The sequence below is a fragment of the Rhincodon typus genome, chromosome 27 (genome assembly GCF_021869965.1).
Source record: "Rhincodon typus isolate 14 chromosome 27, sRhiTyp1.1, whole genome shotgun sequence".
Classification (NCBI taxonomy): domain Eukaryota; kingdom Metazoa; phylum Chordata; class Chondrichthyes; order Orectolobiformes; family Rhincodontidae; genus Rhincodon; species Rhincodon typus.
In genome coordinates, this window is record NC_063358.1 from 20,531,525 (window position 1) to 20,545,785 (window position 14,261).

Here is a 14,261-nt window from a genome sequence, read left to right on the forward strand (position 1 = left end):
TTCTGAAGAAGGGTCTAGGCCCAAAACGTCAGCCTTCCTGCTCCTCTGATGCTGCTTGGCCTGCTGTGTTCATCCAGCTCTACACCTGGTTATCTCAGATTCTTCAGCATCTGCAGTTCCTACAATCGCTGCTTTGGTACAATGTCTGTTTTGAACAAAGTGTAAAATATAAAACAGAACTATAGGTGAACTCAGGCGCAGTCATTAAACATAGATTTACTCGTCATTTATATGCAATTCAGAAGATCAGCAGTTTACAACCATTTCATTATCAGGTGGGTTTGCACAATCAGGCATCCCTATCCCTTTCTTTCATCACAACTATTTGGCATGTGAGACTAAAACGGCCTCCTGATAAAGAAGCCCCCACTAACTCGTTCCTTATTGTCCCCTCTGCAGGAGGAAATTCCTCATCCAGACAAAGCTATCAAGACTGTGAATTCTGGTATGCTAAAACATCAAAAAAAAAAGGCTAATTGGGAATTTAAGAGCTGGATTTGAGAATCGGACATAGATCCAGCTCTCATGTGTGCATCACAGCCTGTGAGATACTGTGATCATAAATGCAACTCAATCCTTAATGTTAGGTTTGGTAATGTATCACTATTACTGTATAATCCAAATATATTATACCAATACTTTGCAGGTACCATTGCAATCAATCTTGCAAGTTACCATGATGCAATTTACGACTGTACAATATGATAATGCAATATTAAGGCTTTTAAATAATTGATATGACAGGCATGTTTACACTTAAAATACCTTTTATGCTAAAATGCACTTTGAATCCAGTTTGATTCACAGTAGTGTCTCCAGTGAACTAAATTGTGCCTGAATAAATGCATATTAGCTCAATACCATTTGACAGTCTGAAACAGATTGAACCTAACCTAGAAATTACATCAAAACCTTGTTGTTAACATGAAGCAAAACCACATCACATTAATGCAACAATTGTAGTAAAAATATAAACTGGATAGATGAATATTGAAAGAAAAGAAATTTTATCATGCAAAATAGCTTTGAGATGAGTGAACAAATACATGACACAGGTAAACTACTAAACTGACATCAAGTATCATTCACATTAATTACAAGTCATTCAAACTTTTATTAATAAGTAAGGAAATCAATTAGCTGTAGTTAGCTGAAGTGATTAACATGGAAATACAAAAGGATTTAATAGCCTATTAAAAAGACAAGATATACATTTTTGACATTTCAAGATCAAAAAAACTGCCAAACAGAATTCCAAAAAGAGGCACGTGTTTGCTTTGCTGTACATCTAATTGTCCTACTGGAGTCCGGATGTAAACTGATCACATCTGCAAAGTTTGTTTTACTGCAGAGTAAATCAGCCACATAGTACAACAACCCTACTTCACACCATCAGATTCAAGAATGTCTTCAAAATCATGATATGTCAGTTTCAGTGCAAGTCTGATACCTACATGATTAAAACTATTGATTGTTATTTGAAACTGACAGCAACACATGGAAGTTAGGCCATGGGCTTCAGCTTGTTGCAATTTGGAATAATTTTCCTTCAGTTGCTAATGTGTGGAATTTAAATAGTCACCAAACATAACTGATTTTGTTTCAAACAGAAATAAAAATGCAAGGTTAAAATCTCCACATTTTTTGGGCTCCTTGATGTCATGCCCCGAGAGTTTCAAAGGCAGACAGAAAGTGGTGTTGCAACAGTTTCCTTCTTTAATATTTGATGGAAAGAAAAAAATAAACTACTTGAGAACCAAAATTAATTATGCTTCATTGCTAGTTACACATTTCAAATGAACTTTCAAGCCTGCAGAATAAAAACAAATCAAACCAGAGCTCTGCTTCTCAACACTCAGCAGTTCGCTTAAATTTGTAAAATCAAACATATCCAGTTAGAAACATTAACAATTGACTTTCCAGACTCTGCAATTTTACAGTATAATTTCAGAGTATAGACCTGTATTATAGCTATGACTGCTGAAAGTGTAACATTTCTCACTGGCTTCTGAATTTTGGCAGGCAAATTCACAGGCACAAATTAAATATTAATTTCATGATAGTGCAATCTACCTCAAGATTAAAAGGACAACAAATCATGCTTGCTGTTTTTTTTTCCCTGTATGATCTCAACTAAACTACTTTACAAAGACCAATAGCATTGTCTGCAGCAAGTATAATCTATTAAAGACTTGTCATCTTTTCCAACTCCTACAGAACACAGCTACCTTCCCCCACATCCCCCAATCAGATATTCAACAGCATTTTCCTGCAAAAACAAAACCTCCCACTAAGAAATTTCTCTCACAAGCACAGGATTACCCACACAAAATGAACCTGCAAATGTTGTGACATGTCAGAAGAACATGACCGATTCCAACAATGTATTCTGTGACTAAAGTATAGGTCTGCGAAAACGGTGATCTGGCATTCCGCTGAAACGGCAATAACGTCCATTGCTGATGGCCCATTCGTGGAGATTAAGCTTGCGGAATGAATTTGCATTCCTCCTGCAATAATTTCTGAGAACAAAGTGTCACAACGTTACAACAAATTCTGTAGCACGTCATTCTCTGCAAGAAATATGCAACAAAAAGTAATCAAATAATTTTCCAAGTCCAACTCAGTTTTGCATTTTCTTTGGAAAGAAACAATGACTTGTGTAGGATTACTAGAACCAAAAAGTGATTATTCCCAATTATACAGACTTTGGTGCAGAAACTGAAAAATGTGATATTTTCATGTGGTTATCCAAAGCATTGTTCATCTCAGCTTCTCTCCTTTCAGGTTGCCAGCCTCTGTTGCTTCTTTCATTTCTCTCATTCCTTTCAGTATTCACTATTATAGTGCTATTTGATGGCTAAAGTGTAGAGCAATGCAAGAAAACAAAAAAAAAATTTAAAAATCTGCAGAGATAGTAGGAACTGCTGATGCTGGAGTCTGAGATAACAAGGTGTAGAGCTGGATGAACACAGCAGGCCAGGCAGCATCAGAGGAGCAGGAAAGCTGATGTTTCGGTCTGGACCCTTCTTCAGAAATGGGGGAGGGGAAGGGCACTCTGAAATAAATAGAGGGAGGGGGAGGCGATGATGTAAGGTGGATAGAGGAGCAGATAGGTGGAGAAAAGACAGACAGGTCAAGGAGGCAGGGATGAAGCCAGTAAAGGTGAGTGTAGGTAGGGAGTTGGGATGGGGGTTGGTCAGTGAGGAGGGAGGGGCGGGTAGGTGGGAGGAAAGATGGACAGGTCAAGGAGGCAGGGATGAGGCTCATAGGTAGGAAGTGGGGGTGGGGGTTGGTCAGTGAGGTGGGAGGAGTGGATAGGTGGGAGAAAAGACGGACAGGTTAAGGAGGCGGGGACGAGATGGGTTGGTCTTGGGATGAGATCAGAGGTGGTGAGATTTTGAAGCTTGGTGAAGTCCACATTGAGACATTGGGCTGCAGGGTTCCCAAGCGGAATATGAGATGCTGTTCCTCCAGCCTTCGGGTGGCATCGTTGTGACACTGGAGTAGGCCTAGGATGGACATATCGTCCAAGGAGTGGGAGGGGGAGTTTAAGTGGTTCGCAACTGGGTGGTGTAGTCGTTTGTCAAGAAACGAGCGTAGGTGCTTGATAAAGCGGTCTCCAAGCCTCCGCTTGGTTTCTGCGATGTAGAGCAGGCCATATCGGGAAAAGCGGATACAATATACCACATTAGCAGATGTGCAGGTGAACATCTGTTTAATGTGGAAGGTTTTCTTGGGGCCTGGGATGGAGGTGAAGGGGGAGGTGTAGGGGCAGGTGGGGAAGGTGGCGGTTGCAGGGAAAAGTGCCAGGGTGGTGGGGTTAGTGGGGAGTGTGGACCAGATGAGGGAGTCACGGAGACAGCGGTCCTTCCGGAAGGCAGAAGAGGGTGGGGAGGGAAAAATGTCCTTGGTCGTGGGGTCAGATTGCAGGTGGCAGAAGTGGCAGAGGATGATGTGTTGAATCCGGAGGTTGATGGGGTGATACGTGAGGACAAGGGGAATTCTGTCTTTGTTGTTATGGCAGGAAGGGGGTGTGAGGGCTGAGGTGTGGGAAACGTGAGAGATGCGGTCGAGGGCGTTTTCGACCACTGTGAAGGAGAAATTGCGGTCCTTGAAAAACGAGGACATGTAGGATGTCTGGGAGTGGAATGCCTTATCTTGGGAGCAGAAGGAATTGGGAAAAAGGGATGGCATTCTTGCAGGAAGGTGGGTGAGAGGAGGTGTATTCTAGGTAGCTGTGGGAGTCGGCGGGCTTGAAATTCTGCAGATGTCTAGAATTAGTTAGGAGTCATAGAAAGTCAATATGGCTGTTCAAAAAGCAGGTGGGAACTTTAGCTTTATAAATCTTAAGGCATTGAAAAATCTCCAATATTTTTTCAGCAATGTGGAAACCAATAATAAACAGTACTCCAATAGAGATGTTTAAAATTTAAACATCACCACCTCTTAGGAATTTATATTTTTTTCCTTAGTGATAAGGTCTATATTTTCACTAGATTTTCTCGTAGCCCCGAGATGAGTGTTTCAAATACCCTGAAAATATGCAACTCCAATCCTTTTTGCACTTACATACAGAAATGCCAAACCCATCCATTCTGGATGAACTTGGGATTTTATTCCAACAAAGTGCATCAACTCATGATTACTGAAATTGAATTCCATCTGTCACATTTTGAACAATTCTCCCAACTTAAATCAATATTCTTTTGGTCTTTTAAAGAATGAAGTACATTGCCAATTTTTGAGGTCATGATGTGAAGGTGCCTCTGTTGGACTGAGGTGGACAAAGTTAGGAGTCACATGACAACAGGTTACAGTTCAATAAGTTTATTTGAAATCACAAGCTTTTGGAATGTAGCCCCTTTGTCAGCTGAAGGTCCCTTCACCTGATGAAAGGGCGACACTGTGAAAGCTTGTGATTTCAAATAAACCTGCTGGACTATAACCTGGTGTCGTGTGACTTTTAAATTTTGGCAGGAACTGCAAACTTCGACACCAGTCCTTCCAAGCCAGCATCTAAATTGTTGATATGTAGAATGCACAAAAGATGCCACCAATCTAAAACATACTTTATTCCAAATAGGTTTATTTTCCAGTCTTGTCCAGTTTGCTGCCAGGTTTCTATTAATGCTAAAAAGTTTAGACCTTTTTTGGCAAAATAATTGCTTCTAGCTTTTCCAGTCTATATGCCACACTCTACAACATAGTAATACATTACTGGAGAGGAGAAGAGTTGCCAAAGTGCCTTGTCCCAGTAACAGAAGACCATTTCGAACTTAGCAATGTTTGAACTCAACCACTGATTTAATATAGCCTTTATTAAATGAACAGGCAAACAAAACAGAATGAACAAGGAGCAGACAAGGAACAAAAATTAGCAGGGTAAAAAATGGCTTCATGTTTTCAGGTTTACCTAGTGGTGAGATCTGATGGGTGCTGCCAAGTACTGGAATAATTTCTGTATTCTCTATCAGCCACCTGATTCATGAGGCACAGCAACTCTTGCATTGGTCCTGCAAAACAATTTATTTATTTATTTAAGGAGCAAAATTGGTATTTTATTCAGTTTTAAAATTTCAACATGCTGCACTCTTACATGGAGTCTTTTAAATTATTGTACATGTCTTTCTGTATTATAAGCGTTCACAGAAAATTGACTGTAGTTGACAGTCTCTGATTAAACGAGGGGTTTCCAAACTGTTGCCTGTGAACCCTGAGCCTCTTAAATTTCAGTGAATTCAGTCCTACTGTATAATTGGTGCTCTGGGTTATGTTGCATGAATTTTGTGGATCATTAATTTGAAAAAGGCTGTCTCAGTACCACTGCCTCATTGGTGGATGAATCGCAAATTAAATCTTCCAGTTCTGTTTTCAGCAGGCAGACGTATGTATGTAGAATAACTGAGCATGGGTTTAACTACGAAATATTTCCCTAAGATACCTTACTACATTTACAATAATCAGCTGAGAAGGTGGGAACAGACATTAACGTCACCTCCCTCAAAAACATGTGGGATTATATCTGTGATAAACAGAGAAATAGCCTCATTAAAAGCTGAAGATTGTAAAAAGAAAAATTCAGCACAAACAAAGCATATTTTCAAGCTGGTGAATATTCCATTCTCTGGTTAAGTGAAAGTTGCATCCTTAAAGGCACCAGATCCTGCCTCAACAATTTAATTTGCAGAAGTGTTCAAAAGAATGCATACAGACGAATAAATACAAGGCTCTTAAAACAAAAATCTTTGTTCAGTCTTGGCGTTCATTCAGAATTCTGTAGCTTATTTTGATATGCCAATAAGCAAAGTACTGTTACAGTAAATATATGGACTCCAGATCTAGCTATTGCAGCCTCCCTACTCATGTCATACAATAAATCACCCCCACCCAGGTCACAGCTGTCACTTCTTTTTTCTTTCACAGGATGAGGGCATCGTTGGCTAGGCCAGCATTTACTGCCCACTCCTAAGAGGGCAGGTAAGAGTCAACCACATTGCTGTGGGCCGAGGAACTTGTAGGCCCAGACCAGGTAAGGATGGCAGTTTCCTTCCCTAAAGGACATTAGTGAACCTGATAGGTTTTTCCGACAATCGGAAATAGATTCACGGTCGTCATTAAGTTCTTAATTCCAGATATTTATTGAATTCAAATTCCACCTTCTACCATGGTGGGATTCGAACCCAGGTCCCCAGAACATTATCTGGACCTCTGGATTAACAGTTCAGGAATAACACCACTAGGCCATCACTTCCCCTCACTCCTGTTGACGTGGTAATTTCACAACTTAAAAGTCTGCACGGACAGGTAGTGCAGGAATCCTCAGTACATCTAATTCTCGAACCAGTACTTGGTTCATCTGGGGAATGCAGAGAGTACCAAGTTTATGGCATCTCAGCTGTTCAGATGCACAGGGGTTCACAAACACGACTGGAAGAGCTATAGCGATGGAGGCTCGATAGTTAATGGAGCAGACCGGCATTTCTGAAGCCACATATAGAATGTTATGGAATGACTGCTGAGCACCCGGAGAGCGAGGGGCAGGGCAGGGCAGGCTGAGGGGGTGGGGGGGGGGGTGGATTGTACCCTGCAAAGTATGATTTTAGTTTTTAGATTTAGATTCTATTGTCACATATAATAAAGTGCAGAAGTACAGTGAAAAATGTACAATGTCATCACACACAGTGCTAGGCATGTGGCCCAAATATCTCAATGACTGACAGACCACATCTAATTCCCTCTGACTGTCTGCAGTAAGCAACATGCTGATTTGATCTCAACCAGCCTGTGCAAAACTCAGAAGCTAGGGCCCAGTGCCAGATGTGATTTGGCTTTTAGACAACATTTAGTAAATCATTCAGACTACGCTAAAATTTACCCTGAAAACAAAGTGGGACTCTTTGTCCAAATAATTTGTAAGTCATAAAAGCTACGTATATTCATATTTTAGAACTCTTCCCATCCTTGCCAAACAATGGGCTACCTTCAAAAGAGGAAATGGTTTTGGTACAGTCAAACTATATCCCTCAATAGGAAAAGGTAGGACAAACAAATCCAGACCTCCAAGCAACAAACAAGATACAAATTAAGTTAAAAGGAGAAAAAAAAACATGTTTATGACAGATGTCTGGCAGTAAATGCAATTGAGAACCAAGCTGATTGAAGAAGGTTCAGGAGAAAATGCAAATACAAGAAGCAAAGAGATTATATTTTAAAAAAGGACTAGTAGCTAACATAAAAGGAAATCCCAAAGTCTTCTATAAGCACATCAACTGTAAGAGGAGTAGAGTGATTAGAAATGAAAAAGGGGGTTTACTGTTCAAGGTAAAAGGCATTACAGAGGTGTTAGATGAATACTTTGCATCTGTCTTTAGCTATGAGGCAAATACTGCCCAGGCCAAGGTGACAGAGAAGGAAACTCAGTCAACTAGAAAAGGTTTAAAAATCAATAAGCAGCAGGTATTGGATAAGGTGTCAGTACTTAGACTTGATGAGAACCAGAATATAATCAACAATATTGGAGGAAGTGACAATGGAAATTGCAGAAGTGGCAACAATCTTCCCCGGATTTGAGGTTGATGCCAGAGGATTGAAGAATTGCCAAAGCCTTTGTTCCAGAAAATCTTTAAAAGATTGATGCATAATTGCTGGGCCAGTCAGATTAACTTTAGTGCTGGGGAAACTTTAAGAAACAATTATCTGTGATAGAATTAATAGTCACATGGAAAATTGTGGATCGATTTGGCAGAGTCAGCAGAATGTTAAGGGAAAGTCATGTCTAACTAACTTGGAGTGTTTTGAAGAGGTACCAGATACAGTAGATGGAGGAAAGGCTGTTGATGTGGTGTATATGGACTTCCAAAAGACATTTTATATGGTGCCACACAACAGACTTAAGAATCCATAGAATCCCCACAGTGTGGAAACAGGCCATTTGGGCCATTGAGTCCACGCTGACCTTCCGAACAGCATCCCACCCAGAGCTATTCCCCTACCCTATCCCTGTAACCCTGCATTTCCCATGGCTAACCCACCTAGCCTTCACATCCCTGGATACTATGGGCAATTTAGCATGGGCAATCCATCTAGCCTGCACATCTTTCGACCGTGGAAGGAAACCGGCAGACCCGGAGGAAACCCATTAACATGGGAAGAATGTGCAAACTCCACACGGACAGTCGTCCAAGGCTAGAATCGAACCCCAGGTCCCTGGTGCTGTGAGGTAACAATGCTAACCACTGAGTCACTGTGACACCCCAGAACAATTGTAGGCCATAGAATAAGAGGGACAGTAGCAATGTGTATACAAAACTGAGCGATAGGAAACAGAGTGTAATAGTTAATTAGCATGTTTCAGGTTAGAAGGGGGTTTGTAGCGAGTTCTCCAGGGGTCAGTACTGAGACCCTTGCTTTTCCTGATATATATTTACAATCTAGACTTGTGTGCAAAGGACAACTTCAAAGTTTGTGGATGACATAAAACTCGGGAGAACTGTAAACAGTGAGGAGGACAACAGCATAGGACTTCAAAAGGACATTGACACATTGGTGGACTGGGTGAATAGGTGACAGATAAAGTTTAAAGCAAAGTGTAAGGCGATGCACTTTGATACAAAGAACATGCAGAGACAGTATAAAATAAGGGTATTATTCTAAAGAATGTGCAGGATCCCAAAAACCTGTGTGCACATGTACAGAATGCATTAAAAAGGTGGTAGGACCAGAAGGCAGAGCTGTTAATAAAGCACATGACATTCTAGACTCCATAGAGAATTAGTGTACAAAAGGAGGAAGTTTGTGATAAACTCATTTAAGACACTAGTTCAGCTCCAGCTTGAGCTTCATTGAGAGTCTCACACCAGACTATGAATGCATTGGACAGAGTGCAGAAGAGGTACACAGGAAAACTTCTAGGGATGAATCAATTCAGTAACGATAGGGTTTTCAACATCACGACCGGCCCGGACAGAGCTGATATGCGTGAAAACAGTTTCTCCCTAAATGGATCGAGAACTAGAGGGAACAGTTTTCAAGTGAAGCAAATGAGAGGTGAGAAAGAATGTTTTCACTCAGGACATAGTTAGGGTCTGGAATGCACTGCCTGGAAGTGTTGTGGAGGCAGGTTCAATTGAGGCAAGAGGAAATTGGATTATTAAATATAAATAATGTGCACAGTTACAGGGGAAAAAAAGGTAGGAGATTGGCATTAAGCTAAAAAGGTTAGTCAGCAGCAAAGATAGGATGAGATGAATAACTTCATTCTGCACTATACCATTTCTGTGATTCTATAGGACAACACCCTGACCAAGTCTACCTGCCTGTTCTGAGGTTAATCAGTTGACTAAAATTGACAGTTCACAGGTCCAGATCATCACCCTCCTCTCAAGTTGTAGAAATTGGTATTTTGGGGGCTCGTGTGGCGCACGGGTACTGTTCTTACCTGTGGGCCAGGAGACCTGGGTTTAAATCCCACCAGCTCCAGAGGTCTGTTATAACATCTCTGAACAGGCTGATGAGAAAATAGCTACAAATTGGTGCTCCCGTTCAAAGTTCATCCTAGTCCAGAGGAGTAAAAGGTGAAAAGACTTGATTTTATGTTTCTTTTTCAGCAATTTCAGGTTCAGTATTGGCAAGTAATGTTTGAATTGTCGGAGAGTTGGATTGCCAGAACCAATTCCATTGTTCCTATCACAGATATGTACATCAGTTTTTTTTATGCTTCCAAAGCAAACAGCTTCATATTGCAGCAGCAGATGGAAGTTGGGAGAGCTAGAGTATTAAGTTGCAGCTCTTTTATTCTAAACAGGAGAGAACATGGGGAATTGCTGACTGTCAACAGACAGCAAGGTTTTACATGAGAACTGTTCAATTGTCAAGAAAACAATTTAAAGAATCAGACTTGGGGAAGTCAATGTGGTCAAACAGATTTCCAAATTTATGCACGAAATAATAATTATCTATAATGTTTGCACACCCTTGCAGGTTTGTTCCTCCACATCCATCGCACTGACTGATAGCCAATCGACTACACAATGCAATTTAATTATACAATTTTTATTCCTTAGCTCGAAACAAATTGATTCTGTCCTTCAACTTTCTGGGACATTTTCCTTTTCTGGCACTGCAAAACACTTCTGCTGAGTTCGTTTAAATCCTCTCCAACACTACTAGCAAAACAGCCCGCAGGAACTTGTCCCCCACTCTGTTTAAATGCAATCATCCAGCTTGTAGAGTGGTAACATTCCCCCCAAAGCCAGTGCAGTGTCTAAAACACTTCCTGCTGCATTATCTTTCCAGTCATGCATTCATTGTTTTATCTTCCCATTTCTATTACGGGAGATTGGGAGTAATCCAGAGATTATTATGTTTGAGGTTCTGATTGTTAATTTGCTACTGGACCACATCCCTTTTCTGCCCATGTTGTTGGTACCACAATGTGGTCCACGAGTTCTGGCTGATCACTCCCCAAAATGAAAGCATCCACAGTGAAATATTTAATCCTTGTAACCAGGAAGTAACATACTATCTTGTCTATGGATGCAGAAACACCTGTCTATTTCTCTAACTTAAATATGTCCTCCATCACTACTGCTCTTCCTGTTCTTCCTATACAGTTGAGTCACCTGAATGCCACAGGCTTGGTTCTTGCTGTATTCCTCTAAGGCGCCATTGTCCTCAATGGTTTGGAGAACCAAAGACAATTTTCTGGCAAAATAAACAAAAAAGGACTCCTGCATGACCCATCCAATTCCCTTGGATGGCCTGGTGGTCACCAATTTTACAAGCACCTCTTTTCCTCAACTCACCAAACTCCCAACTTTCTTTACAAGTTGCACTCTCTTAAGTTGCACTGAGATGACATATTTATAGACGTATTAACACTAAAGTATTAGGCGAGAGTGAGTTACAAAACAAAACTGTTCAAACTAGTTTCCTTAATCAACTAACTCCCACCTGGTTCACAGTGTATAGTTTCTAGATTCTTGCTTAGACCCCTGAATTTAAACAGTAACGTTCCATTTAATTTAGATAGTGGGACAGGGATTGAAATTCCCTCAATTCACCAAACTGCCAACGCTCTGTTCAAGATGTACTTTGGCCATGTTACATTTTAAAGGACTATAAAGCCCAAAGAAACTCACAGGCAAAGGGGAACAGAACATGGAGGCGGGGTGAGGGGTGCATGGGGGCGGTGGAGAAAATGACAGACAATATTTGAGACGTATTGGACTACCTCTTCTTTGCAATCAAACTAAACCAAATTACGCAGAATGTGTTTGACGTCACTATCTGTAAAGAAAACTTTTCCAATCATGGTTTAAACTCATTACAAAACAAGATGACTTTACAAATGAAAGTAAGCAAATTTCTATGCCCTCTGCTTCAGAAGATCAGATTTTTTTCCCCTCTTTTCAATAATGTAGCATTTATAGTTCACAAAATAAAGGATGATTCAAAAGTCCAAAGCATTTTTTGAATTCAGACCTTATTTCAGATTTTTGTAAGTTACCTTGAATCCTTTGACCATTGTTTACATGGTGTGAAACGAGCCGAAGATATAAATCCTTCCTTCGTTCTATTTCTTCATCTGACATCCAAATCATTCTGAAAGAGGGAGAAAAGAAACTTTAACTCAGCTAATAATCTGGGGCAAGACTATGTTTCCACATTTCAATTAGTTAGAAAACATTCAAGACAACATGTGCATGCTGGAGAAATCATGTGTTCTATTGTTCTCACACATCAAAATATACATCAGCAACATGAATGCCAAGTTGGCATACAGCAATGCTCCCACCTACAGGCTGCACTGAATAATGAACTTAATGGATAAAGGCACACAAAACAAACTGATATGCAAAAATGGTTATCAATACAATAGCAAAATAGCATTTTCTCGATAGTTCCAGACATTATGAAATGGTCACTAAGCAATGTAACTGAGGCCATGCTGACTACATTCAACAAACAACTGTTGTGCATGTTTAAAGGTAATGTTGCCATAGTTTTACCAGACTAAAGAACTGTGAGACAGAGACAGACGGGACTGGTATCACGGAGAGGTTGAGTACTGAAATCCTAAATGGAAAGAGTTAGAATGTTGACTACCATTACATTACAGACAAATAACCTGTTGTATCTGTGTTGCAGGGAAGCTGTGACAATCACAACTAGCAAATGTTTGCACTTGTGAATTAATTCTGTCACTGCTTACCTTGTACTCTGCCTTGTTTCGTTATGCTCTTCTGTTTTGTTGTCTGGATTATGTGTCTGCAAATTCTTTTTGACAAGTTCTACGTTACACTGCTTGTGCTTTCTGGCATTCGATTTACAAGATGATCGTGTCTTTGCCATAAAGGAAAGAAAATATACATACATCCATAAATACACACAATATGACTAAAATAAAAGCTTCAGAGAACAAGCAACTGAGGGGAAGAGACCAAGAGAGTTACTGATATCCATCTCAAATCCATAATCTGAATTATTCACCCAATTAGTTGCCTCCAATCAGTGACTGAAAGACTGTATAAATAGTGTGCCAACCACCCTGTGTCTTTTGCAAATTTCTGAAAGAACCTGTAAAGAATACGCTTAGAGATCAGAGAGTCTTGTAAGAAGCAATAGGGATCTCGTCAAATACTGTAGACTAGTGCTACTAAAGTATGTTTTCACAGTTTTTCTTTCCCTCCACCCAGAACATCCATGCTTGTTTGTTTGTCTGTATGTCTGTGTGGGTGTTTAAGGAGGGATTTAGAGCTTAGTAGAATTATATGTAACAACTCATATTTTTGTTTGCTTGTGATTGATTTATTTGTAATTAATAATAGTTCACGTTAAGTACAAAACCTGGTCAGTGTTTTCTACTAAACAGCCCATCAGGCTGGTAAATTGGAGACTGAGTAATTTGATTAAATCTTTAATGTTTGTGATGACCCTGGCAGAAGTGGTGCTTGAGTATCACTTTCCACAATGAGCTGTAAAAAGACTCATATCTAGAATACAGATAGTTTCATCCCCACCTCCTTGACCTGACACAACCTGTCCATCTTCTCTCCCACCAATCCGTCCCTCTCACCTCACTGAACAATCCCCACCACTCCCTACCTGCACTCACCTATCACCATCCTACCTACCTTTCCCAGCCCCACCCCTCCTCTCTCTATTTATTTCCGAGCTCCCTTCCCGTTCCCCATTTCTGAAGAAGGGTCCCAGCCTGAAATGTCAACTTTCCTGCTCCTCTGATGCTGCCTGGCCTGCTGTGTTCCTCTAGGTCCACATTGTGTTATATCTAATACCTAGAATATGGGGGTTGTTTTAGGAGGACAAGCTGGGCAGATTAAGCTTGTATCCACTGGAGCTTAGAAAGGCAAGAAGCAACTTGGTTGAAACTTAGAAGATCCTGAGGGATCTTGACAGGGTGATTTGGAATGGATGTTTCTTCTTGTGGGAGAATCTGAAACTAGAGGTCACTGTTAATAAATAAGGTGTCACACATTTAAGACAGAGATGAGGAGTGTATTTTTCAGAGAGTCAAATAGTTTATTCTGGAACTCTGTCTTAAAATAGGTGTTGAAAGCAGAGATCACCAATATTTTTAACATGGAGGTAGATAAGATCTTGCTAAGGAACTGGGTGAAACGTTTTCACAGGTAGGCAAAAATGTGGAGTAGTTCAATCAGCCATGATCTTATTGAATGACGGAGCAGACTTGAGGGCTCAAGTGGTCTATTTCTGCTCCTAATTCATACTTGTGTGCA

At 40.4% G+C, this 14,261-nt stretch overlaps 1 protein-coding gene across 5 annotated transcripts in view; it reads right to left on the reverse strand.

Moving 5' to 3' along the window:
• Positions 1 to 14,261, reverse strand: part of LOC125486289 (S100P-binding protein-like) — a 53,164-nt gene that overhangs the window by 31,004 nt on the left and 7,899 nt on the right. For 4 of the 5 annotated variants that reach the window (XM_048613216.1, XM_048613214.1, XM_048613212.1 and 1 more), the window contains 4 exons: positions 12,716 to 12,846; positions 12,011 to 12,105; positions 5,417 to 5,516; positions 1,146 to 2,522 (listed from right to left, as the gene is read on the reverse strand). In XM_048613216.1, coding sequence (XP_048469173.1) covers positions 2,396 to 2,522; positions 5,417 to 5,516; positions 12,011 to 12,105; positions 12,716 to 12,846 — 453 coding nt within the window. In that variant the 3' untranslated portion in view covers positions 1,146 to 2,395. Of the gene's footprint in view, positions 1 to 1,145; positions 2,523 to 5,416; positions 5,517 to 12,010; positions 12,106 to 12,715; positions 12,847 to 14,261 lie in introns of those variants that run through there. The other variant, XR_007264974.1, reaches the window with a different exon arrangement.